Source organism: Fundulus heteroclitus, chromosome 7, assembly GCF_011125445.2.
Source record: "Fundulus heteroclitus isolate FHET01 chromosome 7, MU-UCD_Fhet_4.1, whole genome shotgun sequence".
NCBI lineage: Eukaryota > Metazoa > Chordata > Actinopteri > Cyprinodontiformes > Fundulidae > Fundulus > Fundulus heteroclitus.
In genome coordinates, this window is record NC_046367.1 from 11,232,310 (window position 1) to 11,247,721 (window position 15,412).

Consider the following 15,412-nt stretch of genomic DNA (forward strand, 5'->3'; position numbering starts at 1 on the left):
GACATTTTCACATCGGACTAGGATGTCGTAAATAATAAAACCTTTCCTTTGCAACATTTACTGTAATTGAGACAACGTTCTTATGTTAGAGTTTTGGAGTTATTTGTGGATCCAACTGAAGTAATTTTTATTGTGGGCCACTAAGTCAGATGAAAAAAAACACAATAAAAACAACAACAAACACATTAAACAGAGTCAGTGAAGGCTGAAAAAATGTCCCTTAAAAGTCTTTAATGTCATTTTGTGGTGTGTTCAGCACACACCAAGGTCAACATTAAAGGCAATATGAGCGAAATGCACCGAATCAGGGCAGGAGTGCTGTCAGGAGGACAACCTCAAAGAACAAAGATCTTATACAGTTCACACAAATAAATAGACGAAGCTGACAGATCAGTGCCTTGTCAAGTAATAAAAAGGGTAAGTCTCCCAACTCTTGAAGACGACTCTACAGGGGATGAAGAGCTAGGCATAACATTAGAAAACGTCCCAGCAGCACACTCAGAACCCGCCACCAGACTGCCGTCAAGGTTTCTCTGAATGTTTGCAAGACGAAGAGAAAAGTCGGAGTCCAAACACCATCCCGGACCAACCCCCGTTCTGATCTAACTGGGCTGCCCTCATCATTCTCCAGGAGACCTGGCAGTAATTTGGCAACAGTACTCAGTTTCTTCACCACACCATGATCTTATCAGTTCACAAACAAAGGAAATCTCTAAAGGTTCAACTTTGGTATACCGGTTTGGTTCTACATCTGTAGACGGTGTTCCTGATGGGAGGCTTCATGTTCCAGGGATGCGTCAAGGCAACAGCCGGGATATTTTCCTCAGGCCCGCTGTTCAGCGTTTAGCCTCAAAGTCGTTGCGTCCTGCTGGGGCTAACACAAGTTCGTCTGAATCCCGAAGTGCCCTGAGCTTCTCCTGGGCCTCCGTGTTCGTCTAGTCCATGGGTTTCAGAGCTCAGATGAGTATCACCACATTTCCGTAGGCATCAGCAGCAGGGAACACACACACACACATACGCACGATTTACTAAAGGTCCGTCCACTTTGTGTGTGCGCGCTCCCTGCGTCACGCAGAGCTGAGACTGTCAAAGCCGCAGAACTTCCACCGTTTCTCCAGAGTTGCACCGACGCCACTCAGCTCCTGACGGAACATACTGGGCAGACGCACCATGAGACGCTCCAGCTCCCCTGAAGATACCTGGGAGAGGTTAGAAAACGACACCAGGAGATAAACGGTGAAGAAATGCAATGCTGCAATGAGAATAAATGAACATTTACTACCCTTCAACTCTCTAAACACTGTTGACTGAGAAAAGAGAATATATCGATTTTTGTGAAACAAAGTTTGCTCTGCTGTCAGGCTGTGGTTGTTGAATCTATTTACCACTTCATGAAGATTTCTCGTTTGATTTCAAATTCTCAAAGTTTTCCTGTAATGACCAAAACCTGGCTGCTGGGAAAACTACTGCAAACCTCACTTCAAGTTTAAATCACATCATGGTTTCTACCCTCTCTGTAAATTCCAAAGTACTTCTGGCAGTTTTTTTGGGAAGGTCCTAAAAACACAGTTCTGGACATCTTCAGGACAACACTACTGTGAGCTTGCATTAAATATTACTGCAGGTCGGACTTTGTTCTGTACGTTCTTCACACAACACAGAACTGAAGACAAAGTGGGTTTTCGGTTCGGCCACAATTTGTCACAAAACTCTGTTTCCTGTGTTTCTGCGGAGGTGCAAACCCCCGAGATTCGCTCTAGAACAGAGCATAGAGAGCACCATGCAGCATTTGTAGCATAATGAAGCCGCTCTTACCTACCTGTTACTGCAAACTGCTGTTCAGCTGGCTGAAAGGAGGCTACTATACCTTCCCTTGTTTAAAAAAAGAGAAGTGGGCTGTTTCTTCATATTTCTACCTGTGAATATCCAACAGTCATGGTATGGAAACTAAAGGCCTCACCATTTATATTAAAGAAGAAATTTCTCAAAACCACAACTGGGAGGTTTCTAGCAGCATGTCTGTTAAGCAGCCACTGACTGAGCAAATAGCCTGAACCAGCAGATATCAGCTTGTTGGACTTAATGGTACCACCATTCATTGTGTGTTCAATATTTCTGTTGAAATGGTTGTGTCACAATCAAAACAACGATAACTAAATACAACAGACATGCTTATACCTATAGATATATATCATTCCTTAATCAATATGATACATTTATTTTAAGGGCAGGAAAAAATAAATGATTTTCATGATTTGAATAAAAAGAAAATGTTGCACATTTTTGATAAATACTGTGAGACTGTAAAACTGTTTTAAACCATTTTTTACTATATTGTGAGACCCACGTGATTTTTCTCAATGAATAACTCTGCAGCATATGTAACATGAATAGATTTGTAAAACACCAATGTTACAGCTACCTACACCCAAAAAGGAAACCAGGGCAGATGTCCTGTTCATGTTAAGATTTCATTAAAAAAACGTGTTTGTTGGGGTACAAAACAAACAATTGTGTGATGTTTACCAGAAGAAAATCTATTTATGTGTTACTGGAAATAAATTATTAATAGAAAGTGGTCAATTGCCCCGATTCACTTTTGTTGAGTGGAGGTTTAAGATATGGGAGTAAGCAGTACATTTTTACGTTTACTGACTCTTTCCCAAAGAATCCAATCTGCCTCGCAAGTTGTGCGGCTTTCTTACCTTTGAGTCCAGCCGTTGTATGTATGACCACAGATACTCAAGGTTGGCCCCAAATGGATGGACATGGAGAAAGGTGGATATTATGCCTGCCGAAACAAAACAAATCCGTTAATGAAAGAGACTTGTGGCTGACAGAGCGACAAAGACCACCGGAGGGAATCACGGTTGACTTTAAAATATCTCCAAGATAAACGTATCATTGGTATTCACTTTTTGGTTATGATGTATGAACACAGGCTCTGCCAGATTATGCAGCAAGAGGAGAGAGAGAGAGAGAGAGAGAGAAGCCAGTCTGCATCTTCATGAAGGGCTGCACTGTAAACAGATGGCATCGTGGCCCCCATAAAAAATGCTGGCCAGAGCAGAAGGAGCACTCAAGTTGATTACTTCTGAGAGGTCCTGCAGAAGTAAGCAGTCAAGCAGAGGAAGGGGGGTGAGGAGGATTAGGGGTGGGCGCGCGATTAGGAAATAGAGTGGCGTCCCCCCGGAGGATCCCGTAGGCCCAATATTTATTTCCTTGATTTATGTGGCGAGACTCTGGCAATTACAGACGGGCCCTAATTCAATTCCTTCCACCAGGCCCGCTCACATGGAACAACGCCGCCAGAGGAGATCTAAAGGGTAAAGGAGAGGGGTGGAGGAGTGCTCTGTCTCCTGGAAACTGAGTTACATTTCTAAGCGGGCTCAGCGATGTCACAGAGAGGGGATATTCTGGCAGCAGTGTGTCATGTCACGATTTGCCGCGCTGTTCACTCTCATTGATTCATTGCTAGATGTGGGGGAGGATGAACAGCTGGTTGGCTTGTTTTTTTTTTGTGTTGCCACTAAAAACAAGGCAGCGAAGATTAGACAAGCGTACTGTTTCATGACTCACAAAGGAAGAGTGCGTGACAGAGTGTGCAAGGTGAAAAATAACTGTGCAAACTAATTTGTAAAAAAAAAAAAAAAAAGGAAAAAAAGTTTTGTATAACCATTATTTTAATCCATGGTACGCTGTGCAGATGCTCTGTCTGCACTGAAGAAGATTCACCCACCTTGAGATCTAATTGTTGGTAGCCCAACATACTTTCTTATTAATTCAGCTCATTATTCTTTGACCAACTAGGTACGCAGAGCATCAAACTTTCAGCCCAAGATGGTTAGAGGATCATAAGGGATGAAGTAAAAAGAAAAACAGTGACCTCACACAAAGGTAACCTACTTTATCCTGATGCGTTATCATTTTATTTTGTACCTTTTATCCCAATGCCCATGCACTGGCCAAAACAGGGGCACCTCATAGTTAACTCACATAATGGGAGCGTGGCACAGCTAACACATTAGGAGACAAGGCTTCATAAACTTCCTTTCTGTACATTTAGACCCGCATAAGACATGCCGTAAGACAAGCCAATTTAAGCCCTTTTTCTGATTGTCCCATTTGTTCCACATTTTTTGAAAAATAATGTTTACCTAGGAACCGTAATGTGCAAGGGCCGCGATGAGAGGCTGTATTAAAGCAGGTTTTAAGACCTCAGAAAATTGTGCTTAACTAATGAAATAGGCCATGCCACCTTGTTCAGGAAAATATGGCCAAAACCTTTGATTGCGTGTCTAAAAATGCAACGTCTGTCTTGCTTAACTACCCGTTTTCCATCCGCCTCCCAGCAGCGGCTTCCAGGCAGCCTTGGAGGAAGACAGAGAGCCGGGCCTCCTCTTTACTTATATCTGTGTTATTTTTTTCAGCGCCACTAAGAGAGATTAATCTGCTGCTGTTTCTCTTGCGCTTTTTTTTTTGCTGTGGATGCAGCCGCCCAAATACACATCGCTTTGTTTCATTTAATACCCGCCGCACGGCTTCTGTAACGTAAGTTTTTTTTTAAATGACCCCAGAAAACGGAAGTGTCTGAAATAAATTCAGTCCCGATGCTCCGTCTGTCTGTGGAAGGCCGCAGGTGGAGTCGTTGCGGGATCAGCTCAGATTCATCATCCATTTCTTTTAGTGCTGCTGTGTACGCACTGGTTTAAAAGCGTCCCTTTTCAGCTTATTGTCATTCAAATACTACGAGACACACCAGCACAGCTGGATCAGATCAAAGCAGTAAAAGATCTGCTAAAATTTTCTTTTACCTGGATTTGTTAATTTTGCCAGTCTAAACTCTGATCATTTAAAAAGACAACCAGAGAAAGAAATAGTGCTCAAAGGAAACTGATAAATAATTGATTCTATTATCAGTAACCATTATATTTTTCCCCTTTTTCTCACAGGGCAGGCACAAACTGTTAACTGTGCCCCAAAAAACATAAAGCATTCCTCTGTAGGTCTGGCTGTATGTTTAGGGTTGTTATCCTAAACATACAGCCAAGGTGCACCTATGCCTCACTCTTTAGTCTGCTGAGGCCTTTAACAGCTTTTTTTCCCAGTATTTCTCTGTATTTAGCTCAAATTCATCCCTTCTAATTAGCTGCCCCACCCCTGCATCTCCATAGCATGATACTGCCACCACCGTGTTTCATTGTTAGCTCTCTGCCACGCACTGCATTTTGCAGGCAACCGCCAAAAGTGAATTCTGGTCTCCTACAGGGGTTTGGTTCTCTGAAACTCAAACTTCTTATAGTTTTCTTCTTCCCATTCTCCCACAAAGGAGAGATTTGTGGAGTGTAGGATTAATACTTGTCCTGTTGACTGATTCTCTTCACTTCGGCCGGAGATCTCTGCAGCTTCTCCAGAGTTACCGTTGGCATGCTTCTCCAATTAACCTGCCAGCCTTTTCAGATTTTTTGCCGCAAACAAATTTAAAATAACACTTTCTTTTGACTGCAAAATGCAGCACTACTTCGTATCACCATATATATTCAAAACAACACAGTGAAGTTTGAGTAAGGCTGCACGATTTTGCCAAAAGCCAAAATTGCAATTTATTTCGACCATAATTGCGAATGCGATTTAATTTGGACTTTTCTCTGCATGAAAACCAAAAGCAAAAAAAATGGCCTGTAGATAACGATGTTTGCAAACATGGACTCTTTAAAACCAGAAATGTAACTGTTTTTATTAATCAGAATATCATTATCCAATAGAACAGCTTGTTGAGTTGCACATCAATCCTTGCTGAACATGAAGTGCAACCAACACACAAGTCTATGTATTAAACAGTTTGACTGCTACTTGATGCTATGGTGAGATTCATGAAGGGTGCTGGTAAAAATTATGATTATATAAACTCTGACACAAATAATAAAATATTAAAAAAATTTGATTATCTCACAGCTGCAACTCTTCCCTTCCATATGGAGGCAAACCCAATTTAAACATATTACGTCACCTAAAGGACGCGTCTGATCCATTCATTGTTAAATGCAGACCTCTGCGATTTGGAAATTGCGTTTTTTTATATTTTATATTTATATTACGATAATGTTGTGAATGTGATTCATTGCTGAGCCCTTAGTTTGAGCTTGTAAAGAAAAATGTTCACACATCGATCGTTCCTGATTAAACCAACGCTGCAGTCCGCTAACATTGGTTATGTCCATATTTACCTAGGAGCAGAGCCTCTTTCTCCGTGGCGACTCCTCCTCTCATGTACTCACTCCTCCTGTCTCTGCTGAGGTACAGCGAGGGAACGCTCCCATTCACGCTCTGTGAAAGCAAACAGGCGTCACACACCTGGGCGACGTTCAGATACGGAGGGTAAGGTGTTTTCCATCGACTGCTTTTACAGATCGAAGATTAATTCTGCGCAACTTGCAAATGCACGCAATACAAATAAACCCCAATAACATTTGCATCATTAACTTATGGCTAAATGTGCACGTTTTTGGACTTTATTTGCCTTAACTTACAAAGAAATCCTAATGAATCCTAATCACTGAGAAGCAGAAACACGTTAACAGCTTTAAGGTAAAGCTCAGGCTTTACCTTCTCATGAAGCTCTCCGTTGGTTACCTCCACGGCCTCGCCTTTACTGCTCAGCAGCTGTAGAGACACAAAATAAAGAGAAAACCCGACAGTTAACCAGAGTTTGTCTTTTCCCGTTGAAATACAAGTCTGAGACTGCAGAGGCTCAACGTGTGACAGCTGCACCACCCTGAAGAAAACTGCAATAAAGAGACAAGTTTATCAGAAATAAAATCAATAAACAATGTTTTGGGAGGTGTTCGACTCAGCAGAATCCCAGAAATAAGGCGAAGGTGTCAGAGGTAGACAGGAAAAGGCGACCCAGCAAAGTGCCAGGGCAGCACTAGGTCACATCTAAGCGCTGAACAATTTCTGCAATTTGTCTCATAGAATCACAGAAGACTGAAAAGCTTTGGACCAGAAAGGCTTTGTGTGTTCTGTTCTTAGTGAGTTTCACGCGCAAAGATTATCGCCGTCTCTCAATCCACTCACGCAGCCATCGGCTTCTTTGAAAGCAAACATAAATGGATGGTTCATAAAATAGCTTTTACACGATGTCATCGTGACGCTGTCGGGAATCCGGTTGTTTTAAGGCGGTAGAAGTCCACCTTAAACTTTGTCGGAGCTCGGTGGAACATTTGGGTTGGTATTTTTAGGATGAAAGCAGAACATCCTCTAACTTCAGATGAAGCTCTCTCTGACTTTCAAAGAAGAATCTGGCTTCCTATGTTTGCAACTTTCTTTCAACATCAAGTTAAGTTGTTGCTGTGAGGTTTATTGCTGACAGAGTTTCCATAAAAATGTTAACTAAATGCGTTATTGTTAATCCAGCCTGAAGCTTGGTAATCTAAGCTAAAATCATCCTGCTAGTTCCTGATTCCACAGGTCAGGCCGTAATCAGGCCCGGTTGTGCTCTGTGAAACTAAACGCTGTTTGCCAGAATAATCCTGTTAATTGATAACCGAGCAAGGCAGCGATTACCCTTTCACATAGAAACAGGTTGGTTTGGGACTTTATTTTGTATCTGCTCGGGTTAGAAAATCATCTCATCTTTTCTAACTAGCTAAAAGCAGCCCGGAGCTAACGGACGGACTGAACGCAGCCTAAAACACAAACGCAACAATCAAATCATCAAATCAGATGACATGTTTCATGATTTGGCGCTATATAAATAAAATTGAATTGAATTGAATTGGATCTCAGACCCCACTCATATTCTTTATTCAGAATATCAGTTCCTTCCATCAGGTCGACATCTTAGAGTCCCTGCCTGTAGATTAAACCGCTATAAGAACTCATTTGTTCCGCTTTCCATTAAAGCAACAAATAGCATTAAGCAGTAAATTGTGGAATAGGCAACGGTATTCAACATTTAAACTGACATGCTCTTTTTTTTTTGTATTCATTATCTCTTAAGACAGATTTTTTTAAAGAACGGTTTTTATACATCTTTATTTATTTATTATCATCATTATTATTATTTCTTTCTCTTTTTATTCTCCTTCAAATTTTTATTGTGAATATAATGTAACATGCTTCTTTATGTATCTATTTATATAGTCTTATAATGGAATTTTTATAGTAGCGTTTTATGTGTGAATGCAGTGTGACGCATAGTTTGGACTATATAGCAGCCAGAGTCTGTAACCCAAATCAAATTTCCTTTGGAGCAATAAAGTTAATCTAAATTTATCTTTGACTTTTTGATGATCTGAAACATGTAAGTGGGACAAAAATAAAAAGCTAAATGTGAAGAAGTGTGTATGAGGGCTAGTAGCTTCTCTACATGTCTTCATGAAAAGATGAATCTGTCCGTTGATGTATGTTTATTAGCCTTCCCCCTGCTGATCTCGCCTATAAAGACACAAAAACAAAGCGTGCTTTTTTTGTTGTTGTTTTCTTCCTCCACACCTCATCTGTTCCTCCTGTTTGCTGCCTTTTTCCCATAGGATGTTTTTTTTTGCATTGATGGACGTTTTATTTATTTATGAATGTTTCGTTCAGCCGCATTAGGGGAAGGGCTGAGGCGGGGGGCTGCAGTGCAAGCAGAAACCTCTAAACTAAATACATCTGCGTTAAGGTTCATCCAAGAGAGGAGACACACCCAAGCGCAATGCTGGTTTAGCTGTACTCACTAAGGTTGCCAAAGGAATTCATATAATGATCTAATCAATGAATGCTTTAAAAATATCCATCTGCGTCAACTTGGGGAGATGGAGATCACTCAGTTAATACAGATTTTGACACACATGGATATCTGTTTTCCTGCTGTTCCTGTCAGATCATTGCTCTCTCTCTCTCTCTCTCTCTCTCTCTCTCTCTCTCTCTCTCAGCTTAATTACCGTCACACCTGTCACCTGCGCTAATTGCTTCACCTGATTTCCCCTCTTCTGTTTATTCAGCCACTTCCCTCTCACTAATTGTCAGGTTCTCCGTTTTGCTCGCCGGATCTACTGTTCCTGTCTTCCCCAGCCCAGCCTGCAGGTCTAAGTCTTGTTTATTTATTCATAATAAATAGTATTATCCTCTTCACCGTGCCGCTCTTGTCTGCACTTCAGTCCAGCGACAGACGCGCCGAACGTGACGCCTTAGCAAATATCTGAGCTAATCTAAACAAGGTGAGCTGAGCTTTTAAGAGGGACTCAAAAAAGTGAGTAAAGCTCCCGTAACTGGAGCAGTAAAAAAGCGAACATTAGAACCTTAGGCTACGTTCACATTGCAGGTCTTGATGCTCAATTTCAATTTTTTGCTGAAATATGATTTTTTTTGAGGTGGTGGTCCATACTACCAATAAATGAGACTGCCATCAGACTTCTGTCTGAACGGTGAAAGACCGCAGAGCGACCCGCATGCGTGGATAACAGAGGGAGACATCACACAGCAGCGCGCTGTTTACGGAAGTGATGGTGAATAGAATTGTTTCTAAAAGTTTTCAATACAGCTTTGTTTAGAAAATATAGAATATCAAGACCTATAAAGACCTATTGCTAAAGACATCATCAACTCTACTGTTTGTCTCGGCACCAAGTTTTACAACATATTAGTTCTACTACCACGCCTTTTTTTACACACAATTTGCCCTGTTGTACACAGTTTGCCCGTCAAAAAAACAAATAAAAAAAACCCCACAAAACTAAATAAACAATGTCTAAAGTAATTTGAACCACATGCTTTAGAAGCAAGAAAATCCCCTCCACTTTGAATTAAAACCTTATAAAAAGGAGTAGTCTTTCTGCTATTGAACTTTTACCTTCTTTACAGGTAAATATTTATTATATTAATAATTTTTCCTAATTTTTACATTAAAAGCGGTTTAAATTACTGCTTTAGTTCTGCAGTTTCTGCTAATTCGAGCTCAGCTGATCGAGTCCAAACTGTACTTTCTGGTACAGTACTATTTTGAAACCATGTGCGGCTTATTATTTGTTCTGACAGAAAGCCACACTTTTTATGGTAAATAATACTGGAAAAACAGACAAGCAAGAACCATAGAATAACCATAGAATAATATCTGTTTAAACAGATATTATTGAGTCTAAGTCTAAGTCTAAGTCTCTAAACTTAGGGCCTTCCTGTTAGCCTCCTTCTGTCTGTTGCTTACAGAGGACAGGGTAGGACATGATTGGGCCACTGTTCTGGGCCCTGGGTCCATCCCAGAAATAAGGCAGAATAAGGTTCTGCTCAGTCATGGCGCTTCAGTCGGGACTTTCAAGTCAGAGCTCGGGTCTTCACATCGCCTTTGATTTATGACATTACCAAGAGACAGAATTTTTGAGTTGAAATATTCCTGATTTATGTTTTTGCATCTGGCGTTTTACTGGCATTCTGAGGACATCGCGGAACAACCGCAGGTGTATTTAGCCCAACATCTCCCCCGCTGATTCAGACTTTATTTCAATGCATAATCAGTAATGAGAAGGTAAGCAGTTTTACTGGGCAACCTTCGGCCCACACACCCGTCATCTTAGGTGAAAGCGATCCCCTTTCAGCAGGAAAATACAAAACAACCCCTCATTGGAGTTTACGCCTGTTGCCATAGCAGCGCTACGTCCTTCCAACATCTTTTATCTCGCCAATACTTTAAATCCATCGCTCTCTCTCTCTCTCTTTCTCTCGCTCGCTCAGTCTGTCTGTGTGTTTTATGTTACCATCCATAACAAAGCCACATGTGAAATACTCAATAACACAGAGGTGAAGGAATGAGGGAACTGGAGCAGGCGGCACAAAAACAGCACAAAGTTCTGTCGGACACACACCGTTTGTGTCTTTGGCTCGGCTCCTGTTTTTGTCGTCTTAAAAAAAGGACGGTACTTGTTTGGGCAAAGAGAAACAGATTGAGAAGAAGCAGAGCGCAGAGGCAAACACCAGACGGCCTTTCAGTTAGCAGCTCAAACGATTTCACAGTTGAAGGAAAAAGTTATTACAGCTTTATCCTCATGCAAACGTTAACGACGTCTCTGATGAAAGGAGCCAACCGAAGGCAGCGACAAGCGGACGCAATGCAACGACGGCAGCCTTACTGCTCGGCTCATGCAGCCCGACCCACAAACACATCAGCTCCACGGTATTTAAAGGATGTTTATTAAATGCTTGTTTTAGGCAAAGAAAGGCCGAAAAACAGCATCATCAGCAATATTGATGCTGTTTATTTAATAAACTCTTGGTTTGCACATAAAATCAGTGAAGCTCATCACTTTTAACAAGACACTAGGTGCACAATTATGGAAGATCCAAACAAACAAAAATAAATGTAAAAAAAAAAAAAAATCTCCTAATATATGATTGATGTGACAGCAAGCTAAAAAGGAAGGGTCTCAGACCGTCATACACTATGTGTCATGAGCCATGCTATTTTTAACTGTGGTAATTTATTCATGTGCTATTATTTTTCTGGCTTCTCATTTTTCTTAGTTCTTTATTTGTTTGTTTTTAAGTCGTATTTATTTCTGTAATGTGTTTGCTTTGCTTCGTATTCCCAAATATTATTTAACATTTTGTTTTAATTTCATTATCTTTAATTTTTCATATTTTTTTCATAGTTTCTTTTCTATTGCCTGCACTTTTCATTTCTACATCTTTTGTGTTTTTTAGTTCCATATTTTCCTTTTCCCAGGTTTATTTTTCACCTGACCTTTAGGATGGGCTGGTCTTAGAAACCCGTGTCATTGTAACCTGGGATTAAAATATCATGGTTTGAAATTATTACAATATTTAAATCCAAACTTCACACAAAAATGATCAGATTTTTTTTTTTTAAAACAGAACATCAACGATTATTCCTACTGTTGCCAAAATTATACAATACAACAGAGGGAGTTGGTAATCAGTCTGGACTCTTTTGGCTTTTCTGAAATGAAACAACAGGGGCACTAAAGGGGAACGCTGGAGATAGGCACCAGCAACCCCTGTGACCCCATGAGGGATTAAGCGGTTTGGAAAATGGATGGATGGATGGATGGATGGATGGGGCACTAAAGGGGCAAAAATGAGACCCCAGAAACTGAAGTAGTTCTGCTGGTGGAGGCCACAGACATTTTTCCCTCCTCAGTTCTTTGACTGCTTTTCTATAGTTTCGCATTTGACGAGGATCAATGTCCCTATTGGCAGCATGAGGCAATCTTTGGACCTTACAGAGGTTGCACAGCTAGTCCAGCTCCAACAGGACGGTACGTCGATGCATGTTATTGACAGAAGCATGGAGGAGACTCCAGGAGAGAGACAGGCAGTTACAGGACCAGTTCTGCCACAGCGCTACAAAGTCACCTCCAACCACTGGCCTGAATGTCTCTGACCAACCCATGAGGTACAGACTACCTGATGGGGGCCTGAGGGCCAGAAGTCCTCTGGTGGGCCCTGTGCTCACTGCCCCGCGTGACTAGTATTTGTTAGAGAACACTGGAGCTGGTGCCGTGTTCTCTTCCCATAAAAGAGAAGGTTTTTACTCTGAGCTAATGTGACAGGTGGGGAAGGTTCTGGAGGAGCTGCATCACATTTCAGAAGTGAAACAGCCCCGATTCATCAGTTGTTTAGTTTCACTTTCTCTGTGACATCAGATTTATCCCTCTGTGACCTTTTCATCCAGTCATGTGGCATCTTTTTGTTCCTAACACATTACCTGTTCCAGATCAGTAGGGATATCCAGCAGCATGTGTTTTCCAATTGAGATCTGATGTGTTTTCAAAGTCTTCTTTGAATTATTTTCAAGCTGTGTATTTAGTAAAGTTTTCAATTAAATGGCCAATGAACACCCCGGGCAGAGGTAAAGACTTTTTCTTTAAGCTCAACCCTCCCATTACACATAACGGGGAAGCCAACGTTTTCCACAGCTCATAATAAGAAGCCAGTTGTGCTAACTGGAGCGCACCAAAACCATGAAGGCTACATAGTAAGCAGCTACAGGTAAGCCTCAACTCATTCATACCCCTGGCAGATTTCGGTTTAAAATGATCTTCCTACAATTTTCTAGTCACAGGTCCTCTCCAGATACTCCCGCTTTATCCCGATGTCCGAAAACGTCATGTCAGGTAAACCTGTCTCTCTAAATGACTCTGTTATGATGTGTGTGGGTGCAAGCTTGTTTGCATCTGTGTGTTGCCGTGTGAGGAAACATTTTTTCATTGCAATCACAGCAACCAAATTCCTCTCACTTAACATTGTTTTACACGTTTCCACTGCTATGTCTCTAAGCCGTCGAGGTCAGAAGGCCTCCTTGCCATCAAATTAATCTTTACCTTTTTTTTTTTTATATCCCTCCACAGATTTGTTCCATCACTTTCAAGTGAGGAATCTGGCTGGGCCTCTCCAAAACATTAATATTACTTCCAGTCAGACTGACCAAAGTCCTTTTGTATTTCAATCCAATCATATGAAGAATCTCTTCAACCCGTAGAGGATAATTATTATTACCAATATATCTATATATAGGGAAATATAGTGATTCTACTCAAAAAGGGAAAACAATTGTTTCACTGTTAAATGCTGGATTAGATCTACTTAGATTAGATCCTAAATTTCACATTAAATGTTTATGATAAACCACATTTACATGGATGGCACTGGGAGACCATAGATCATCTTTTTTATAGTAGCTTTATGGGGGACCTTTATTATCTGCAGACTGTGACAACGAGCACACACCCTGTCTCTGAGTGAGAGCACCTCCATCTCCAGGTAGCGATGCTCCTCTCTCGCCTGCTCCAGCTCCGTCTCCTTACTCGACAGTTTCTCCTGTAAGCTCAGCAGTTGCTGAAAGAAAAAACAAAGATGTGCACTTAGCTTCGACGCCCGCTTCAAGTTTAAGATGGAGCCAAATATTTGGAAAGGCATACACTCAACACTGCACAGACGGAATCCAACAGGTGGAGACGGTCGCTTTAGATTCAGAGACAGTTCAGCTTTACAAAGTCAAATATGTGGCGTGAAAAAAAAAAAACACATTTTAACCTCAGCTGTCTTAAGTTGTGATCAATTGGACCGAGGTCATGAATGCATGACTAAAGGGTCAAAAGGTCAAGGACACACAATACTGTTAATAAACTGGTAATGCTGGTAATAGTTTATTTTAGTAAGTGTTCACTTAAACCACAAAATGTTTAATTTAAAAAAATAAATCTTTATTGTCCCCCACTAAGGTAACTCCGGTGTATCAGCAGTGCGGGCAGGCAAATGGAAGCATGCAGATACATATAAAGACAGCAATAACAAAACAACAACAAAAAAAAAATCTAATTGGCTGTATAGAGACTGTGTAGTAAGCTCAAATGTGCATTGTAAGAATAAAAACTGTACGGCATTGAAAAATAGCATGCACAGATTCAAGGAGATGTACAAATTAAGATAATTAAGACAAATTGACAAACTCTGCGTTGTATAACTTGTCGAAATATCCCGCGATCGTTTACAACTATATGGTAAACTGCGGCACTAACACGGGATGTAAGCAACATGTTGAGTTTGTTTTCGGCAGTGATGGTTGTAAAGTCTAACAGCTGCTGGGAGGAAGGATCTGCGATGACTCTCCTTTGTGCACCCAGGATGCAGCGGTCTGTCACTGAAGAAGCTCTCCAGCTCTGCAACGGCTCCATTCGTGGTGTGGGAGACCCGGTTAGGTGTCTAGCACCACCTGCTCTGGGTCAATGAAAGTATTCAATCTCCTCCAGCTCTTCTACATTTTCACATTTTACTGTAAAACACTTTGTTAGCATTCTATATGATGGATCAACATATACAGGCGCCGGTCATATCATTAGAATATCATGACAAAAATGATTTTCTTCAGTAATTCCATTAAAAATGTGAAACATGTGTATTTTATTCATTCATTACACACAGCTTGATGTATTTCAATTTCTTTTGATGATTATAACTGACAACTAATGAAAACGCCCAAATTCAGCATCTCAGAAAATGTAAATATTACTTAGAGGTCCATTAGTTGTCATTTATAATCAAAATTAAAAGAAATAAACGCTTAAAATATACCAGTCTGTGTGTAATGAAAACATATAATATAAAAGTTTCCCTTTTTGAACGGGGTTATTAGAAAAAAAGAAAAATTCAAGATATTCTAATTATAAGACCAGCACCAGTAATTGCAAAATCCAGTAAGTTACTATTCAACTCCCTTTACTCAGATACCTATATACATAAAAAAAAGACCCAGGGAGGTGAATCGCCTCCAGCAGTCACCTACTTATGTAATTGTAATGTCATCTTAGCTCGACATTGTTGAACGTCAGTCATAAGAGCTGTGTGCAGCCATAGAGGGAGCATAGCAAGGATGTGGGAAACGGTCCTCTGGTTAAATATGAAAACAGAATGAATCTTT

At 40.8% G+C, this 15,412-nt stretch overlaps 1 protein-coding gene across 1 annotated transcript in view; it reads right to left on the reverse strand.

Annotated features, from left to right (window-relative positions):
* Positions 1-211: 211 nt before the first annotated feature.
* enox1 (ecto-NOX disulfide-thiol exchanger 1) overlaps positions 212-15,412 on the reverse strand; it is a gene marked incomplete in the record, with an annotated part of 142,500 nt that continues 127,299 nt past the window's right edge. Inside the window, 5 exon segments of the mRNA XM_036138916.1 lie at positions 212-1,199; positions 2,706-2,791; positions 6,228-6,327; positions 6,607-6,663; positions 13,723-13,830. Coding sequence (XP_035994809.1) covers positions 1,068-1,199; positions 2,706-2,791; positions 6,228-6,327; positions 6,607-6,663; positions 13,723-13,830 — 483 coding nt within the window.